At 38.2% G+C, this 20,437-nt stretch overlaps 1 protein-coding gene and 1 long non-coding RNA gene across 3 annotated transcripts in view; one reads left to right on the forward strand and one right to left on the reverse strand.

Annotated features, from left to right (window-relative positions):
* The window catches only part of SLC6A1 (solute carrier family 6 member 1), a 56,817-nt gene extending 40,828 nt beyond the window's left edge, over window positions 1-15,989 (forward strand). For both annotated transcript variants that reach the window (XM_052678368.1, XM_052678370.1), the window contains exons 3-15: window positions 188-319; window positions 1,694-1,794; window positions 2,946-3,055; window positions 3,175-3,307; window positions 4,229-4,363; window positions 4,483-4,586; window positions 4,903-5,027; window positions 6,688-6,800; window positions 7,799-7,930; window positions 8,452-8,554; window positions 9,712-9,812; window positions 11,886-12,053; window positions 14,930-15,989. In XM_052678368.1, coding sequence (XP_052534328.1) covers window positions 188-319; window positions 1,694-1,794; window positions 2,946-3,055; window positions 3,175-3,307; window positions 4,229-4,363; window positions 4,483-4,586; window positions 4,903-5,027; window positions 6,688-6,800; window positions 7,799-7,930; window positions 8,452-8,554; window positions 9,712-9,812; window positions 11,886-12,053; window positions 14,930-15,034 — 1,562 coding nt within the window. In that variant the 3' untranslated portion in view covers window positions 15,035-15,989. The remainder of the gene's footprint in view (window positions 1-187; window positions 320-1,693; window positions 1,795-2,945; window positions 3,056-3,174; window positions 3,308-4,228; window positions 4,364-4,482; window positions 4,587-4,902; window positions 5,028-6,687; window positions 6,801-7,798; window positions 7,931-8,451; window positions 8,555-9,711; window positions 9,813-11,885; window positions 12,054-14,929) is intronic.
* LOC128078321 (uncharacterized) overlaps window positions 1-20,219 on the reverse strand; it is a 32,663-nt gene extending 12,444 nt beyond the window's left edge. Inside the window, exon 1 of the long non-coding RNA XR_008205575.1 lies at window positions 20,048-20,219. This is a non-coding gene — a long non-coding RNA (uncharacterized LOC128078321). The remainder of the gene's footprint in view (window positions 1-20,047) is intronic.
* Window positions 20,220-20,437: the final 218 nt, after the last annotated feature.

The raw sequence follows: 20,437 nt of genomic DNA on the forward strand, positions 1-20,437 counted from the left end.
TTTCCCCTTAGCAAAACCTCTTGAGATACTGGTTCAGAACTGTGCATGTGCTTCTCACTAGCTGTTTTAGCAAGCTACACCTCAGAGGAAAAAATGTGGGTTTCTTTCCAGATATAGTAGGGGTGGAAAAGCTAGAAACAGTGGTGGCTTTCTGCACTGTAATAGGCTTTTTCTTATTTCTTTTTAGGTGCATTCCTGATACCTTATTTCCTAACTCTAATTTTTGCTGGAGTGCCACTGTTTCTTTTGGAGTGTTCCCTTGGTCAGTACACATCTATAGGAGGCCTTGGAGTGTGGAAGCTTGCTCCAATGTTCAAAGGTACAATATGAATTTGTATTTCTTTCTGCTTACCCATGTTGCAGACATTACACGAAGTGGCAGGGCACGGACATTTCTTCATTTTTACTTAAACTACCATATTTTACAGCAACTCCTAATTTTATGAAGTGTAACTGACAATTTTGAGACAAACTAGGATATTATTCATTTCCCTTTAAAAATAGGCATCAACAGACTAATTCTGTGAAATTTAAAAACTCGTTTTTGTTAGGAACATGCAAAGATAGTTCAAAATCTAGCAACCTGTCTGAGCAGGCAAAGAACTTGGTTCCTTGGTTCACAGCATTTTGATAAACCATGTTTCTATTCCAGGTCATGAGGGTTTGTATCTCCTTTTGTTTTGTACTGATATGTGAAGGCTGGACACTTCAAAGCTAGCAATTCCAATCTGAATTGCTTGAAAGAAAGATCGCTCCATGTTTAGATTTTCAGCTAGTTTGGTTTTCTCAGTTCTAGAACCTTAAGATTTTATCCTGGATTCTGTGTAAACCCACAAGCATCACATACTGCTTTCCACCCCCTAATCCTATATCACTTGATACTTAAGAGCTCCTGAGTTGACTTGTGGTCCAGCAAAAGAGCAAGTTATAGGCTGTTATGAATTACTTCACACAATAGGACTGACAATTAGCATGAGGTGGGATAAAAGGTTTTTTAGGATGGGTTCTCTGCTAGGAAATGTTTTGTTTGGAAAACACAAGTAGATTAAAACATTTCTCACAGATTTGTATTGTAACTGTGCTTGAGTTACTGATGTTGATAGGGAGTACAGTGCAAAGTATAGACTTTACGTTGCTCATTATTTTGAATACTTCTTCCTGTTTAGTGTCATGCAGCGTCATCAGCCTGAACTTTTTAAAATGCCCCTTAAGAAGTCTCCATGTGGAGCAGAAGAGGACATTCTGATCGCTGAACTCCTGACTTGTTTCTTTAGCCTGAGCTACCAAAATAGCATTATACTAAGCATGAAGTGCTTTCAATAGTGAACTAAAGGGCTAACTGGTCTTTTAACTTGTACACATTTTGTGTGCATATGCCAGAAGTTGCTGTGGTACTGCTGTTTTGGAGAATGATTTGATTTAGCTCTCTTTCCTACAAGTAAGAAAGTCCAGTAAAAAAATCTCAGCAGCAGCAGATGTGAGTGCTTACTGCAGCACTGAGAACTGGGCACTGTAACTGAACTAATTAGATCAGCCATCTCTCAGATTAGCCATTTTTGCAGAGGTACTTCTAGAATTTGAACTTACAGCATCTGGTAAATGCTATCTGCATCATTTGTCCTACTGCAGCACTTGAGCTGACGCTCATACAACCTTTACAGAAAGTTACCTTCTTTTGGTTCTTCTTTTGCAGGTGTGGGATTAGCTGCTGCAGTCCTTTCCTTTTGGCTAAATATTTACTACATTGTGATTATTTCATGGGCCATTTATTACCTGTATAATTCCTTTACAACTGTAAGTATGGGGTTGAAGTGGAGGGATTTTATTCAAGGAAGAGCAAAGTGAGGTAGCTAGCTGATTAAACTATCTCACTGTGAAGGTGAGAGATTACACAAAATACATAAAAATCAGTAGGATAAGAATTTTTTTATTCAAGATGTACTCTTTAAAAATTCAATTTTTTTTTTCCTTCATGAGAAACGCAGAATAGAAAACTGAATGTCAGTGGAGAAACACAGTAAAAGCTTGTTTTGGAGCCCTAGGCTTCCCTTTCTTACTGGTTTGTTTAAATTTTCTGATCCTGATCTTCACAGCCATAGGTCTTTCATCTGTCCCCTTTTAGTTTCCCTTTATTACCTGTTTGCCATTCAATCACAAGCATGCCTGCTTTCTTCTCTACCAGGCAGATGCAGAGAATCTGTGCTCAGGCTTGTGACTGCTAGTCCTGGCAATGCTAACACGAGTGCTAGTATCACCTTGTCTTTCAACAAAGAGGCAACCAGTCATTCCTCTGAGAAAAATTCTAGTGTGTAAAAGGTTGGGTTTTTGTGTTTGTTTTTTCTTCCTTTTTTTTTTCTTTTTTGAGTTTTTTTTAATGTGATAATGTTTTCCAAGATCTGCCATCACAAGAAAATCTATGCTGTATTTGTATCAGATTCACTCTATTACATAACACGTGCAAATAGGCTTTGTCTATTAGAATTTCAGAAAGATAACAATGTAATGTAAGTTTTGTTTTTTACACGTGTCCATTTTTCTAATTGTCCCTTGGCCGAAGGAGATAAATGAACTCTGATAAGTAATCATGATGTTTTTATTACGGGTAGTGCAACAAGAGGTAACTGGACCTCCAGGAGGTCCTTTGCGCTGCCCTTGTTTCTTGTAGTATGCTCAGTGTACTCAAACATGCTGAGAGACATAGCCAACTCCAAAGCATTTGAGCAGGTATAGTAAAGAAAGAAAGAAATACTTCCACATCTGATTGATGTAATTGATACAAAGCTAAGTAACTTACGTGGCAGACACGCACCACAGGGAGATCAGTACATCGCAGAAGTCAAAATATATTAGTTCTCCTTTCTTTTTTTGTAAAATGAGGTACTTGGGGTAATGCTTACTTTAAAAATGACTGTTTAGGATTTTCTCTCTTTCTCCTTTGTAAATAGACTCTTCCCTGGAAGCACTGTGAGAACCCATGGAACACTGACCGCTGCTTCTCCAATTATACCTTAGCAAACACCACCAACATGACAAGTGCTGTGGTTGAATTCTGGGAGTAAGCTGAGAATGTTTCTCTATGCCATTTCTGTGCATTTGCAAGGATTAGCTTATTATATTTCATATGCCATCTTCTGAACTGATTATCAAATATACCGTTCTGTTTGCTTTTTCTAGACGCAACATGCACCAGATGACTGATGGATTGGAAAAACCAGGGCAGATCCGATGGCCGCTAGCAATTACTCTGGCAATTGCCTGGATTCTGGTTTATTTTTGTATCTGGAAGGGGGTGGGCTGGACTGGAAAGGTAAGATGAAAAAAATACTGTAAGTATATTTTGATTTAAAATGCTTATTTTACTAAGATATTTTGAAAATTTATGAGGTAAGACACAGTGGGACAGTTTTCTGGGACAGTTCTGTTAAGCATTGCGTTTCTGTCCTATTTGAATTGATAGAGTACCATTTGTTTGACAAGGCTCCACAGCTTGCTCTGACCATCTTGGTTAGGGCGTTCGTTTACAGACTTTCTAGCTTTGCCAAGTAGAAAATCCCTAAATATAAGTCTGCTTACTCCTCAAAGGAATATTCTGGCTAGTTTGAATTGTAGTAGAGTGAGGATGTGGCATTTTGGCTTCAGTAACCAGTATACATTAAACAACTCTTGATGGACTTAGATATGTAACTGTTGAAGGTGCATGGCAGAACTTTTCCCTTCTTATGCTGAATGAGAGCCAGACATGGTTCTGGCCACAGGCATGTTTGCATACTATACTTCTTTGAGTCTGATTGGTTTTATTAATTAAATTAAAGGAAGTTTATTGTGAGAGATCTTTCTCCAGGAATGGAAGGGTAACAGCATTTCAGAGTTGGACACTGAAGGGCAATTACAATGATGAAATCGGAATGTTAAAGATGTTAAAGTAGCTGTTTGAAAAGAGAAATAAAATGATGATATTCTACAAGCAGGGTAGGAGTACTGCAGCTATGAATCTTGTGGTTTGGGGAACTCCCTTGTTGAACACAAGAAAGAGAAGCACAAGCCCCTGGTGCAGAAGCCTTCTAGTCCACCCAGGAAAGTTGGCAACAACTGCCTGAACTGAAGACACAGTGTTTAGGATGTTCAGCATTAGGCCCTTTACACTCTAAGCTTTAATTTTTTGGAGCAAATACCTGAACAAACACAGATGATTCTTCTGCACTTACAATGTCTTTTTTCTTCAAATCAGGTGGTGTATTTCTCTGCTACTTATCCCTATGTTATGCTGCTTATCTTGTTCTTCCGTGGTGTTACACTGCCTGGAGCAAAGGAAGGCATTTTGTTCTATATAACTCCCAACTTCAGTAAGCTTTCAGACTCTGAGGTAAACATCTAGTCTTTGTAAACAAAAGTTTCACTACTAACTTCACCTTTCAGACATAAGATTTGCTGCTCAAGCAGAGAAATGATTTAAAAATATATATATATATTTCTTGCCATCAGGTTTGGTTGGATGCTGCCACACAGATTTTCTTCTCCTATGGTTTGGGTCTTGGTTCACTGATTGCCCTTGGAAGTTACAACCCTTTCCACAATAATGTTTACAGGTAAGCAGATGACCGCTCATATTACAGTAGTACTTTGCCCTCTCAGCTGGAGCTGGATTCTATCTTTCTGGGTCCTGTATCTCTGAATTAATGTATAATCTCTGAAGTATTAAATGTTATATGTATGTAAGAATGAGATGTATAACTGCATTTACACTAATGAGAGAGATGTGACTTGCCCAGTGTGAAACGGAACCCATTCTATGAAATCTAAAATCATTAAATTTATCCACGAAACCTTTTCAAAGGAAAAAAATGGTAATATACTGAGCATTAGCATTATTTTACTGCTTAAAACACTTTATCTTTATTTCAGGGACTCCATCATAGTGTGCTGCATAAACTCATGCACAAGCATGTTTGCAGGCTTTGTCATCTTCTCCATTGTTGGATTCATGGCTAATGTCACAAAGAGGCCCATTGCAGATGTTGCAGCATCAGGTATATAATATATTTTTCTCTAAGTTCTTCAGAGACATCAATTATTTTTTGTTTGTATATTGCATCCCAACTACTTCACGTATTTGTTTAAAATCTCTTCTTCAAAGCATTCCTCTGCCCCCTGTCATTTCAGTAGCACTTAACACTCTCCCTCTTGCAACCAGTCTTTCAAACTTCTTAAGGCAGCACCAGCAAAATCATTTCACATTTAACAGACTGCCTGCCTTCAGTGCTTGCAAAGCTTCAGTGTTGGAGAGTGGTCAGCCAGAAATGCATACTGGGTTGATGCAGTGAATACTAATGAATATGCTTACAGGGACTGCATTTATAAGAGGTGGCAGCACATGTAGCTGTTTGAGTGCTTGGCTGTGACATCAGATTGAGAGCCCCTTGCTACTGAAATTCTTAAAAACAACCTAAAAGGAGGAATTATGGTCATTATGTTTTAGGACCATATAGTCTCAAATTCGGTTAGGTTTTTAAATTCTTTTTACTGTTTCTTGAGGTCAAACCCTTTGAGGCATATCAGTCTCTCACTGGTTAAACTACAGCTATAAGCCAGTTTTATGGGGCCTTTTATTAGAAAAATAATCTTATGCAGGGCAGTACGATAGATCCATAGATAGATTCTGTATACTTTGCAGTTCTTTGCCTTGATTCCAGAAGAAGAAGCTTACAGAAGCAGAGCAGATGGTTACCTTAACCCAGCTGGTGCACCAAATAGTCATTTAGCAATTTTGGCCACAGGGAGCGTTCTGATAACAGAAAGCATGGTCGGAAGTCTGGTGGACAAAATGTGTATTACTGTACTGGCAAACAAATATCACTGATGAAAATGAGAGAATTTAAGCACCAGAAATAGTCTTCATCAAAAAAAAAAAAAAAAGCAAAAATGTTATGACATACATTGTTGTCACTTCTTTAAACTGAGAGGAGATTTAGATGAGATATTAGGAAAGAATTTTTTATTCAGAGAGTGGTGAGGCACTGGCACAGGCTGCCCAGAGAATTTGTAGATGCCCCATTTTTGGAGGCATCAATACAAAATTGTAAGGATCTCTGGGCAGCCTGATTTAAGTTTCTTCTTCCAGTACTTTGCTCTCATCGACAGTTGTTAGGAATGTGAATGAAAATGTTTACCTATTTACAACTACAAAGCATATTAAAATGTGTTTTATAAGAGAATTCATGGTACAACAGCAAATGGAAATACTTTAAGTGCTGGAAAGTGTCTTCTCCATTTCTGAGCTTTGTTCCTCCATTAAAATACTCGATGCAGAGCAGAAGTTAAAGCCATCAGTGATTACTTCAGAGGAAGTAATTCAGAGGCTGGTTCTTAACTGAAGATATATTCCTAGCTAAGGACAACATTCCTTGTTTACCATACAAAGGTGTCTCCCAGGAGTGACTTCTGAACTTTATCTAGTGTTTTCCTTGGTTGGTTTGGTTTTTTTCGGGTTTTGTTTTTATTTTGGTTGGTTGTTTTTTAATGCAAGATGTGTGCACTGATTGTGCAATTAACACCATTTAAGCCGAAATCCCTTGATTGACAGATGCATCCATGACTAAGTCATTCAAATAAACCCATGTATCAACAGGAGTTGATAATCCCAGAACCCAATCAATCACATTGACATTTTGTATCCTTTTTCTCCTACAGGTCCTGGACTGGCATTTCTAGCTTATCCAGAAGCAGTGACACAGTTACCAATTTCTCCTTTGTGGGCAATACTGTTCTTCTCCATGCTGCTAATGCTTGGAATTGACAGTCAGGTAATATTGGCATAAAAATTATTAACAATAAAGAAGATGAGTTTTCCTCAAAACGTATGGTAGAATGTTGGCTTTGCTCTGTGCTTTCCACATTGCCAGCTGTTACTGGTGCATTGGTTCTGGTATAATGAGATAAACAGTAGGAGATACCAAGGAGGGAAAGAATTGGAGGAGCCTTTCATTTTTCGTGAACTGTTGGAATCGTATGCCGAATAATTAGGCAATTTATTGTGCAAACAGAGGATCTTCATGTGGAATCTCAACCATTCAATCACAGCATTAAAATACTTCCGAGTTGTTAATGAACTTGGGAAACGTTTACATATTTTTTACAAGATTTAAATAGCACAAATATTTCTGAAAGGTGACCATGCCCTATGATTTGTAAGAACTGTAAATATTGGTTACTCTGATTTCATGGTTGGAAATTAGTAAAACATGTTTATTTTGAGTATAAAATATATATATACTTGGAAGACCGTTACATTTACATTCTCAGTAAAAATGTTACCATTCCACTGACGTTTCTGGAGCTGCAGAAAGTATCTGCTTTATAACATTTTAGAATCAATCTTGTGTCTCTAGCCTTCGCTCTGAAGCACTGATCTGATCAGACTTTTTGAGTCTATTGGCTTTCATATATCTAAGTAAATAATGGAAGAAGTCAAGGTTTTTTGATAGATCCGTGGACCAAAGCCTTCAACTGCAGGCTTCCATCACAAGAAAGAGCACTTTATGTTGTTAAGCACATGCTATAGGTCATACTTTCGAATGTTGAATGTTTTTCAAGCTGGGAATCTTTTTTTGCATAGATCGTTTCAGACAGAAACAAGGATATTCAGAAGCACTGCTTCCTCTGCAGTCAGATGAATTTTCCTTTATCATTTAATGGATGCAGCCTTAGGCCTGTGATGAGTGTTATTAAAAACTCCTCCCCTAAACCCAATCCTGCAGTTGCAATGCATCACGTTGTATTTTATTTCTAAATGTACTTGCAGTTCTGCACTGTCGAAGGATTCATAACAGCTTTGGTGGATGAATTTCCAAAGTTACTGCGCAATCGAAGGGAAATCTTCATTGCTGTTGTGTGTATTGTTTCCTATCTGATAGGGCTGTCCAACATTACTCAGGTACGTTCAGTAGAAGAATGTGTTCTTATTTCTGCTGTACCATATCTGCTTCATTTCCCTCTTCCGCCATCCCCCCATAGAATCATTGCAGAGGCTTCAGGAAGCACACATTAGCTTGCAGGTGTGCAGTCTCTGTATGCCCTGGATGCAGTGAGGCTTGCTGAATGGTTCATGTGACGAAAAAATGCTCATATCCACAATCCCTCATACGGTTCAAGAAATGCTAACTAGAGATGCTCTCCATTGCTTCCTGTGATCTAGTAGATTGCAGACAGATTGAGGGAAGTGTATGAATTGTTGAACAAAAAGGAGTAAAGCGAAATCAAACCATTAATTGAATTCTGGCTCTAATCTAATTCTTGTCAGTACTGACCTCATGCATTAGAAGACTTCAAGCTGTTAATGTTAATTAATTTACATTGTACCCTATGCTCACTGTTGGTTTTTAGCTTGTATTTTAATCCATTTTGAGATTGGAGTCCTTAATACTTGTTCTAACACTTCCTCCTTATGTGTTTTAGGGTGGAATCTATGTGTTTAAGCTTTTTGACTACTACTCTGCCAGTGGGATGAGTCTCTTGTTCCTTGTATTCTTTGAGTGCATCTCCATATCCTGGTGCTATGGTAAACAAGTTTTTGGGTTTGTTTTGTTTTGTTTTGTTTTTCCACATTTGCAGCTGGAATTGAAACTGGCCTTGCTTTCTGTGCACATAACTCCACTAAGGACTCCAAGGTGGTTGGTGCGAGGTACTCCTGCCTCTTTAAAACACCCTATGTCCCTACGTATCAGCCTCAAAGTGATGAGATGCTGGGTGTTTCAGGAACACTGACATCTTTACAACTTTTTTTTTTTTTTTTTTTTGTTTTTTTTTTTGTTTCCCTCTCTCAACGTAATGAGTTGGGTCTCTTGTACCTTGTAATGTTTCTTTTCCAGAAATGGTTCTGTTACTTTAGGGTCTTGGAGGGAGAGGTGGGCTGCTTGCTCAATTCTGTCTTGCATAACTGCTCTAAAATATTCAGAAGTCTGGGCTGACAAGCTCTGTGTTTAAAGATAAAGAAACATATATAATATAATATTCTTTCCATAGTATTTGTATGTTAATTTTGATGTTACTAAGGAATGTTAGGTTGTGTTACAAAACTGATTCAGAGCTAGATAACTGGAGTCTTTCTGCTGCCTTTATATAGCCTTAGAGGAGGAAACAGGTTTTATAACCAGCCTATAAATCCTACAAATGTGAACAGAAAATGCACCAGCTAAGTAATACAGAAATCTAATAGGAAGTTATAAATAATGCAGTAGATGTACCTTTTGGAAGGTGATGGATTATTAGCAGATAGCAGCAGCAACAGAAGGGCTAGGCTACTCTTTGATTTCATGTGCAGCTCTGCATGTATTCAGTGAACATACACTCCACAAAGTGAAGCCTGTGCTGCTGGCTAATGGTGGTATGGATTTATATTTTTCTTTATTCTGTGAAATATCATTCTAAATATCTACTTCTTCTAAGACCAATTTACTGTATGGGCTTCCGCTGTCTTTGCAGAGGAACATTTTCACTGGTAGTAGCTAAAACAAAAAAAGATTAAAAAATGATTTTGGTTCTTATGAATTTGCACATTTATTTCCCATCCCAGTAGGTAAAATGTTATGTCGATTGAGGTCTATATAGAGCTTCCAAATATACTGCTTCATTTGTGACAGTCTCTTGAAAGCATTGAGCTTTCAATTGAATCAGTTATGCGATAATTTCTATATTGTTTCTTATTTTTATATTTAGGTGTTAATAGATTTTATGACAACATCCAAGAGATGGTGGGATACAGACCCTGCATCTGGTGGAAACTCTGCTGGTCATTTTTTACTCCAATCATTGTGGCAGTAAGAAACAAACTTTTATAGTATGGTTTAAGAGAGATACACAAGGTGTACTATGCACTCCACTATTGTCCTTTACACCCCCATAGTTTCATACCAGACCTGACCTCATCCTTTACTTAAGGGTATGAGCAATTCCACTGAAGGCAATAGGCAAAACCCCTTGTCTTTAGAAGAAGCCTGTGCACTAAGAAAAGAAACACGACACAATTTCAAGATTTGTATTAGTCTTCTGGAAATGCTGATTAGTCAAAAGCACAGTTAATTGGCACAGAAGTAAGAAACAAATTTTGACCATTTCATGTATTCTTAAGTAAAATTTGCCAGTCTTTGTAAATTTTCTATGTACACAAAAAAAAAAACAACCATGTATTGTAAACTGCATTCCTTCAGCAGGGCTATTCAGGCAACAGATTACATTTATAAGCTGACGTTCTTCCTTCATGGGATTCTGTAGAATATATTACCCAATTTTTAAGGCATTTCTACTGTTTTTTCTGTCAAACCTTGCAAGGATTTTGTGCTTTGGAAACCACAGAATTGTCCTTTACTGATTCTAGGCTTTGTCCATTTAATCCCATTCAGTGTCTTTTGGAAATAATAAGTATAGAAATGTAAGCTTAATACGCAGACTTAGTAAGACCGAATGCAATTGAAAAATGTTTTCAAGTATACTTGACATAATACTTCTCACTCACTGCTATTTCCTTGATATTCCCAAGTGGGTAGCCAAAGACCATAGGTAAACAAACAGCACTAAAGAGAGGCACAACAGGGTTATTAGACAGAGGGTTCTTTGATACTTCTCTACACAAACGAAGAAGGTTTTTGTTTTCTGAAAGCAAGTGTTGAGGAAAGAATAAAGAGTAATTTTAGTTTATTAGGTGATGAGAAATACTATAGATAAAACCTATCAATCAAATTTCTCCTGTCCTGTAAGGTCTTCAGAGTAATTTGTTGTCCGGTGCAAGGTCACATGTGATGATAAAGTGCAAATAAAATCCGCCAGTCTGTATTCTGCTCTCTGGCAAAATGTTCTGCACAAGGACTGAACCTGGGATGAAAAAGAGATTCTCTTTCCTGATTCAGTTTATCATGCTTTCCTTGATGTGGGCTGCTTTAGACATTTAGTGTACAGGCTGAGACAAAAATCTGCTTTGGGAACCTGAAGTTAAAAATACCATGTTTTCAAGTTAGTTGTTTAAAAACCATTAAAAAAAAAAGTACCCCACGAGTGCTGCAGTTCAGTGGTACAGCAGACACATTCATGCAGGTATTATTGGGGAAGTAGTTCCAGAACCCTCATCTTTCCCAGTAGCCCTCTTCCCTCTGATTTTGTGCAGGTTATGTAAGGACTGTAGCAATACCAGTTGATTCCTATCACCAGCATACCTGAGTTACCTGAGATATGCGTCACATATATGTAAAAATACAGTGTTAACTTGAGGCATTAAGATTAACTTGGTAAGAAGCAGCCAGGTAAACTATCTCCCAGTCTCTTGTTTTAAAAAAAAAAAATTGAAGTGCATTTTTTTTTAATTTCGTAAGAGATATTGTTTATACAGACCAATCTGTAGCCACCTACTGATCCATAGGTTCTACTCTCTGACCTCATTTTCTGACTTTGCTTGGAGGATCCAAACAGTACCAAAGCATTCTTAAACATTAGAGAGGTCAGATACTAGAGATTCAGGCTTTAAGGAACCTTTTTAATAGAGGAGTCCCTTGCTGACCAGTGCAATGCAGCTTTATTAAAACAATGAGAAACTTAGTAAAAACCAGAAACTTAATAGTTGCAGAATTACAGTTCAGATATTTGCAGATTTGCAAACTTGAGAATAAGCAAGCAGGGAATCAGTCAGTTGTACCATGCTGACATCTGTCTTTTCTGCAATGTCTGTCTGGAAGACTGATCTTGCAGGCTACAAGTTAGTGCCTGCTGCCCTGTACCCAGGGAGCTAAGGAGCCCTTTTCTCTGTGCCTCGATGTAGAAACAAGTCAATCCAGAAAATCTTTTGAACATAAAACTCATCCAAATCTTCTCTCTCCCTCCCACCTCCCCGCTCTGTTTTGCAGGGAGTGTTTATCTTCAGTGCTGTCCAAATGACTCCTCTCACAATGGGAAGTTATGTTTTCCCAAAATGGGGCCAAGGGGTTGGCTGGTTCATGGCTTTGTCTTCTATGGTGCTGATACCAGGCTATATGGCATATATGTTTCTTACTCTGAAAGGCTCCTTGAAACAGGTAAGTATCTCTCTTTCCTGTCTGCGTGATTGAATCCTGTAAAACCTGTGCACACTGACAAAAAATTGCTGAGCAGTTATTTTCTAGTTATATCTTTTCTGTGGACTCACTGACAAGCCAGTTATTTTGCATCAAGATGAAAAGTATAAAAACGTGTACCAAACAGACAAGATAATGTCTATATGGTCTGCTGTTCAAAACTTTTCCCCACATTAAGTGTGGTCCTTATTTCCAGGCTTTGACAATTCCAGATGCTTTGCACCTCAGCTCTTCATACTCATGAAAAAAGTACCAGTTTGCAAAACACATAAATTTGTCCTTATTAATGCAAGACATGCTGTCATCTATCAAGGCAGGTGATGCTGAAATGAATAGGAGTCAAACTCTTACAAGTGAACCGTTGCAGCTCTTGATTTTCTTGAATCTGCTCATAGTGAATCTGTTCATCATCTCCCTGCAATGTGGTCAAATATTTGAGCATCTGTTCTACATTTTGAAAGCTATAATGGCTGCCTGATTGTGTTGCATCTGAGAAAAAGTACAAGTTAAAATCTCAGATGTATCTCATGATTATGCTGCATCTTCTGTTAGTCCTCAATTAAAGGATTTCTGTTAAGAGTTACTTTAGTGAGGAACATTAGAAGCCATCTTCTTTTCATTGTATTCTGCTCTTAGCCTCTCCCTGAGTCCTTATTCCATCTGTTAAAAAGGAAATGACACTTCCCATGTGACAGAGGATTCTTATGGCTTAAATCCATTTTAAGATCCTCGGGGAAATGCTGCTGACAGTGTGAAATGCTAATAGGGTTACTGACCAGTATACTGTTTAATTGTCAATTGTCCTCCTTAATTTTTTGAAGTGTGTGCATCCTTAGTTTTCTCTCTCCAGGCAATAGTCTCATTCTGTGTATGAGACACTTCAGTTGAAACACACAACTCTGTCCTCCATGACTATGTGTCAAAGTGATTTTGTCAGAATTTCTGAAATATTCTAAAATCAGCTGACAGAGCCATCCTTGCAAAGAGGCAGATGATCGTAAGCAGAATTGATGGGTAATGGCTCATGAGTTGCTCAGACCTGTATCCAAATATTTCTCTCCAGAAAATTTTAGAAGACTTAGCAATGCTTCAGAGACTTCTGTGAAATATTTTCTGTTATTACTGACATATGCATTTTCTTACTCCTACTTACTCAGTATCTTTATCTTGGTCTTACAAAAATGTTTATGCGCAAATGGACAATTGTTGCCCTTATATCAATAATTGCTTCCTTGCCAAGATTGTAAGACCACAATAGAAGTTCCTCAGTTCAGTCTTCCTGTAGATTCCTTCCATTTGTGAAAGCATTTGAATGATTTTCAAATTTTGAATGCATTGACAAATGTTTTCACCAACAGAGTGGAGCAAGTGATTGTTCTATTCTGTCCTTCCTAGGGCCCAGCTGGAGTACAGCATCCATACCTGAGCCCCCAACACAAAAAAGATTCAAAGCTGTTGGAGCAGGTCCAAAGGAAGGCCATGAAGATGATCAGAGGGCTGGAGCACCTCCCCTATAAAGAAGGGTTGAGGGAGCTGAGCTTGTTCAACCTGGAGGAGAGAAAGCTCAATATGGCCTTCCAGTATATGAAGGGAGCTCATAAGCAGGAAGGGGAAAGAATTTTTACAGTCTGATAGTGATTGGACAAGGCAGAATGGCTTTAAACTGAAAGAGGGGAGATTTAGGTTAGATGTTAGGAAGAAAGTCTTTACTCAGAGGGCAGTGACACACTCAAACAGGTTCCCCTAAGAGATTGTGGATGCCCCATCCCTGAAGGCATTCAAGGCCAGGCTGGATGGAGAGCCCTGGGCAGTTTGACCTAATAGTTAGCAACCCTGCCCATGGCAGGGGAATTGGAGTTTGATCGTTAAGGTTCCCTTCCAACCTAAGTTATTCTATGTTCCTGTGATTCTGTGATCATCAGATAATAGGAAACATGGCAGTCACATGCTTTGACATTGTAAAGTGGACTCCCTTTCTTGGTACAGGTGTGAGCTACACAGATGAGCTTCATGACTGGAGAACACAAAAGGACTAGGAGTGACCAAACAGAAATAAAAAGATCACAAATATAAGTCTACCGAACCTTTTATATTCTTAGAGGTAGTAACTCATAGAAGCTCCAACTGCTTCTCTCTCATCTTTCTGACCCATGGAGGGGGTTCACCGTCACTTCTCTGAGAACTGACCACTGCCCATGCTGCCCACTGCAAACTGTTTAACCTGTCTGCACTGTTTAACCTGTGCCCTTGCAAGAGAGTCTTGCCTCTCCTACTCCATACTACAGTCTCCCCAAATTTCTTTCCCCTAGACATACTCAGTTGAATGTTCCCTGTGCATATGACATGTACCATTGTACTTGTGGTCTTTCAAATCCTACTGTCATGTCTCCTACAGAGCACAGTTCAAACTGCTCAAAATGGTTACAGACTGACTAAGCTTTATGCCATTCCTCACCCTGCTCCATGTTTCTGCATAGAAACAAGACTAAGATGATTTGGTTTTGTTCCTATTCCAGAAAACTCATGGAGCAAAGATCTTTTAAAAGTTTGTGTTCAAATCTCAGTACATGAGCCATTTAAGAATAGCTTTACTTAACACAAGTAAATTTTCTTATTGGACTGGAGTGGGCTATTTTGTGACATGCTCAATATCAATAGTATTTTTGATAATGTTTTCAATATATGAGACCAGTATATATAGGACCTTAGGAGATGGGCAGAATTTTTTCACCTTAGCTCCAATACCTAGCCAGAGATTGTCTTCAAACAAACAAACAAAAAAACAACCTAGAAGCAGATTTTTGACTGCCTCGCATTTTTTGTTGTTCTTTAAACAGCGCATCCAAGTAATGATTCAGCCCAGTGAAGACATCAGTCATCCTGAAAATGGGCCAGATCAGGCCCAACAGAGCAACTCCGCAAACAAAGAAGCCTACATCTAAACTTCTGCATTACAAAAGTACAAATACTACTCCAGAAAAACAAAAAATATGGTTGAATATGACCACAAATTTAAGTCTGAGAATATAATTACCTACCTCTAGTGGCAAAAAAAAAAAAAAAAAAGAAAAAAAGAAAAAAAAAGAAAAAAAGATAAAAGGTCACCTCCATTCTAAGGGAATCGCCATAGGTATGATCCAACCATTGTGCGAGCTCAGATGTTGACAGTATTTTGTGTTCTCTGGCAATCCACAGACTGTTAATGTTTTTATCCTTTCAGAACAATAGTTGCATATCTTGGCATTTGTAAACCGATGTGCAAAACCTTTTTAATCTACCTTTTAGCACGACTATTTGAAGTTTTGTGCTACTGATTTTTAGTAGTTTATCAGTACTTCTTACCACTGAATCCCAAGACTGTTATTTCTGACTTTGCAGGAGTAAAATTAAGTTTGGAATTGTTTTGTACAAAAGAATGACGTATTTTGTAACCAAGTGATTTGCAGTGAAAAAGTCTGCCCTTAAAATTTGTTCTTGTCAAGGCCATTTGAGCAGGGAGAGACTTCTTTGAATTAACTGAGAGTCACAGTAGGCATAGCCTTTACGAACATTCCTACTACAAATTAAGTTATTATATGGCTATTTGTAGCAAGGCAGCATAGCAGGGCTGCAAACACTACCTGTTCTTAACCTTTCAGGATAACTTTCACACAAGATTGTGGATTTTTTTTTTAAAAGCATATACTCTATCTTATAAAAAGAAGTCATCTCTGTGAAGCAGCACTGCATGAATCGCAGATGTATGGGCAAAAATGTGACTTCTAACTTTTTTTTAGGAAGATGAGAAGTAACATGCAATTCTTAAGAGCTCTTAAATACTCCCAGCAAAAAAAAAAAACAAAAAAACAAAAAAGAAAAAAAAAAGAAATACAGGGTATTTGCAATTCAAGCTCAGAGTACTTGAGCTTTTGTTATGCTGTTATTATTAGCTATTATTGCATTGCCACCAAAATAGAAACCAAAACAATGGTTTAAAGATTGAAGCTTATCCTTGTAATTCTAATTTAGGGTTTTATTTCACAACTGTTTTTTTTAATCCATTAAACGACTTCAACAGTTTCAAATAAGCAAATTATAAAATATGGATCATAAGCACTTTGAAAACAGTTTTATTTTTATTTACATATTATTTGTGGTGATGAAGGCAGGAGGGAAAGCTATTTCAGTAATATAAAAATTTCCACTCCGGGCTCCATCTGCATTTGCCACGTAGCTGGAAACCCCATTCAGCTAGTGGAAGTTTTCTCTGTGTGGAAAATGCAGTAGTTAGCCCTGTATGGCATTTCTTGTTTGGCAGCTATATGACAGACACAAAGGTTTATGGAAAATGCAGTATTTGATGTTTGATTGTAAATGACTGTGACAGAACTGTGCAATGAAACATGCTTTTCAGCAATTTTTTGTGCAACGTACAATGTTAGATAGCACAATTTATGTAGAACTACTACGTGAAAAACGTTAACTGTGAATGTTGGGTTTTTCGTTGTTTTTGTCTGAAGGTGACAAACATGTTCTTGCAATAAGGTATTATTCTCAGAATGTCAAGCACATTATTGTAGAAATAATATATATATAATACATATGTATTTCAAACTACATCATAAAATCTCAGAGTATGTTCGGTAGGTTCTAATCTGTTTCATACATAGATCAACTGTAAAATATTACGAGATCTAAGCTACATCCTAAATGGCTATGGCTGAAATGCAGAAGTCCTGTAAGTCTTTGGGATTTAGAGGAAAAGTAACACACGCACCCATTATACATGATGCATACACATTATAATTGTGAATTTCATTAGACTAAGATAAAAATTCCAACTTTATCGTTTAATGTAATCAAGTCCCATGTTGTTCTAAGAAAAATGCAGTATTTAATGTTTGATTGTAAACAATTATGACAGATGTTTGACAGACCTGCTCTTTAGCAAAAAGCTGTACAAACGTACCACATAGCACAAAATAGTGTTGTAGAACTACTGTGTGTAAACTGTGAATAGCTGTATCCTTTTTGTAGTACTTGCCCTGAAAAAAAGATTATTGTATGATCATATATGCTTTTTGCAATAAGGAGTTATCTGAACACCAAGCAAATCTATCTCTATATAAAAATATATATGTAATATATACATATTCAAAAATATATACAGAGCCTGTTTAAAAGAGTACAGTATTATTTAGTAAATTGCAACCTGTTCTATGGACCAAATGTAAAATATTTATAAATTAAGATGCATTTTAAATGTCTATAAATGGTGTCATAATTAAAGCACGATTGTTATGTAAGTTTCCAAGAGTTTAGAGGAAAAAGAATAAAGGTTATATTATACATTAAATTCAGAATGATGCAATCTTTCATTGGACAAAACAAACAAGTGTTAAATTGTTTTCTGTGAGGTAAGTTCTAAATGTTTTGGTTATTATTTTTAAATATCAGAAGGCTGTATCACACTTGTGACACTTATGTTCAATCCATTATGCTCTTACTATAATTCAGTTTGTATATGCATGCTTTATACAGTAAGTTGAAACGGTGACAGTGTTCCTGATTCTGATAAACATGGTCTGTAGCAGAAGAGAAGCAACGCGATGCTTATTCTCAGAGTTGCATCTCCGTCTCTCTCCTAATAACTGGGCTCTGACTGAAAAGGGATATTCTATGACTTAGTACTCTACAATTTGAAAACAAAGCCAAAACAAATGCATAGGTCGTTTTACCCATTCATCCAACAAAAAGTTAAATTTGAAACTTAATCAGTTTTGCCTTTTAGTCTGGAAGATCTGAGTATATGTTTAAAAGTGTTAAATTCCATGTGGCATGTAGGATTACCAGCTAGTTTTTGACTTCCTGATGAATTAAGACCTAAGGTCTAGGTGTCTGGATCTACTTATATTATTCCAACAGGCAACGAGGAAAAAAATCTTGACATTTTCCTTTTTCTGAGAAATCTACCATTTACCAAACTTCTGATAACAGTCAGTAGGTATACACAATGCATCTGTCTTACTGTCACAAGATTAAGTTGGATGTTCCACAGGAAAAGGCTGAGAGGGGCAGGCAGGATTGGAATGAGGGCAGCTGGCATAGACAGAACTCCAGAATGAAGGCACTGCTCGTCGGAGAAACAAAAGTGGCTACAATACCAAAAGTGAAAGCTATGTTTTGCAACTAGAGAATTAATTCATCAGACTCAAGCTTTGAGAATTATCTGTTCATCGTGAAAATTCCTACAAGCAGAATGGTGGCTGGTGTGTTTCAGACTGGTAGAGAACCTGCTTAACCATGGCACTGGAGGAAACACAGTTAATAGAGTGCTCTGCTGCACTTTGACTTTTCACTACACAGGAGGCCAACTGACAGCATGTTGGGCTGGAGGGTCTTGCAGAACACCTGTATCTATCTGCTTTTGCCACTGCCTTTCCTACTGAGAGAAGGACTGCTGAGCACTTGCACCCCATGCCTGTATCTGTTCCTGTCCATGAGGTTTGTCACAGTCAAGAAATTTGGAGCTGCATGCTACAGCCTCACCAGGGCAGCACAGGAGGTGGAACCAGAAAATAAAAATCCACTCCCCTCACAAAAAGGCTTTTCTTCACCTGCTTTTCTAGAACTCGAAGTGATGCTTTTGACTCATAAAGACACAATCTACAGTTAGTAACACTGCCTGGTATCCTGCTTCTTTAACACTCCTGTAGGAAGATGGCAGACCAGGACCTCTGAGCAGCCATAGTAACTAGCCTCGGTTTTAAATAAAGCTTCATCAGGTACCTTTCTGCTGAGACACTGGGGCAAGAGCTGCAGCACCTGAATTCACTGATTTCTAACCCTCAACAGAAGCAAAGCTGAAACCAATGGGCTGGTGAAACAGTGGTGTTACCCTAAAGCTATAGAGACATTGCTACAAAAGCCATTTTTCTCTCTGCCAGTTGACAACAGAGGCAATGTCATGTGAGTTCCACAGCAGTTTGTCTTACATCCAGGTCTAATGTGATACCTCTGCTGAGGAGCTGAATGCTCCTGTGCTCTGAATTTAATTATCTAAGTAGAAAATTGGAGCAGGACGTCATGCTGGGAAAGAGTCTGAGCAATTTAGAGAACATGATTAGAATTGAAAATGCTTATGATAGAAGCATCCAAAATCATAAACTTCAAATTCAAAGTGCTGCCCTTGGAAAGGAGCACTCAAACGTGCAAGTACAAGGGGAGGGCCAGTCCTTGTTCTGCTTTTTAGAAAAGGTTGGGGAGGAAGGGAAGAAACATGTAAGGCAGATCACAGATTTTTATTTCTGGAAATGGGGGAAGGAGCAACTTCAATGGTTTTGAAATCCAAGGAAATAATTAAACCATCTTTAAAGTTTATTTCAATCAGCATTATGTGTTGTATTCATCATCTGCTGCTTTTGGACTACATTGTAAGAAAAAGGATGAGAGTTGCATTTGGGAGAAGGGGATGCATTTAGTGCTGGGTGATTGGCCAGAGAGCAATGCAAGGGGCAAAACATGGCTGAGGAAAAGGAACCTAGTTGAAGGATGTTGTGTTAGTGCTGTGATATTTCCATGCTCTCCCGGAGGAATTTTCCCTTGCTATGCTGCAGAAATCCCAACAGCAATTCAACAAGAAGAATGCAAATAAGGTCACATCTTCCCTACAGGACTGCAGGATGCCCTGAGAGAAAGCCATGTCCTTGTTCGTCAGGAGTATTAGTTCAGCTACATGTGCTTTTATTCTAAAATAACTCTATGTTGCTCTTGGGTTTTTTATTTGTTTTAAGCCTGATTATTTCTGTTCTGCTCTGCTCAGGCCAAAATGGAATTATTACAATTAACTATTAAGATCACACAACGCCACTGTTGGCTGGTTCTCAAGAGAGGAGGGGCTGAGGGTGGTTGGCAGCCCCAGAGTTCCAGCCCAGTGGCAAGGCAATGCATTGAGGTGCACACAATCTCAGGCTTACCTTAGGCTTCTAAGCTTGCCAAAACCACGTCATGTCATGGCTACGTTTGGCAGCTGCCATCGAAGCAAGCCAGGAGTAGACGTGAGTTGCAGTCAAACAGCCAGTCACATCTTGGTCCCTTCTGCTTTAGGAAGTGGTCACAATGAAGAGAAGTCTGAAGTCCATTTGACAGTTACCTACAAACAAAGAGAGTCAATGAGGAAAGCAACAATGAAAAAACTTACTCTCCAGGAATCTGAGCTGATCAGCTTGGAGCTGTGTGCACTGCAGGAGATGCCAACCAGCTGTAACTGCTACCTCAGTGTCTGCAAGTCTTCCAATCCACCTCAAAGTAACCAGTTTTGCTGGTCGGTCATCAAAGCAAGACAGAAGAATCCCAGGTTTTTACTC

The sequence above is a fragment of the Tympanuchus pallidicinctus genome, unplaced genomic scaffold, assembly GCF_026119805.1.
Source record: "Tympanuchus pallidicinctus isolate F22 unplaced genomic scaffold, pur_lepc_1.0 scaffold17, whole genome shotgun sequence".
Lineage (NCBI taxonomy): Eukaryota > Metazoa > Chordata > Aves > Galliformes > Phasianidae > Tympanuchus > Tympanuchus pallidicinctus.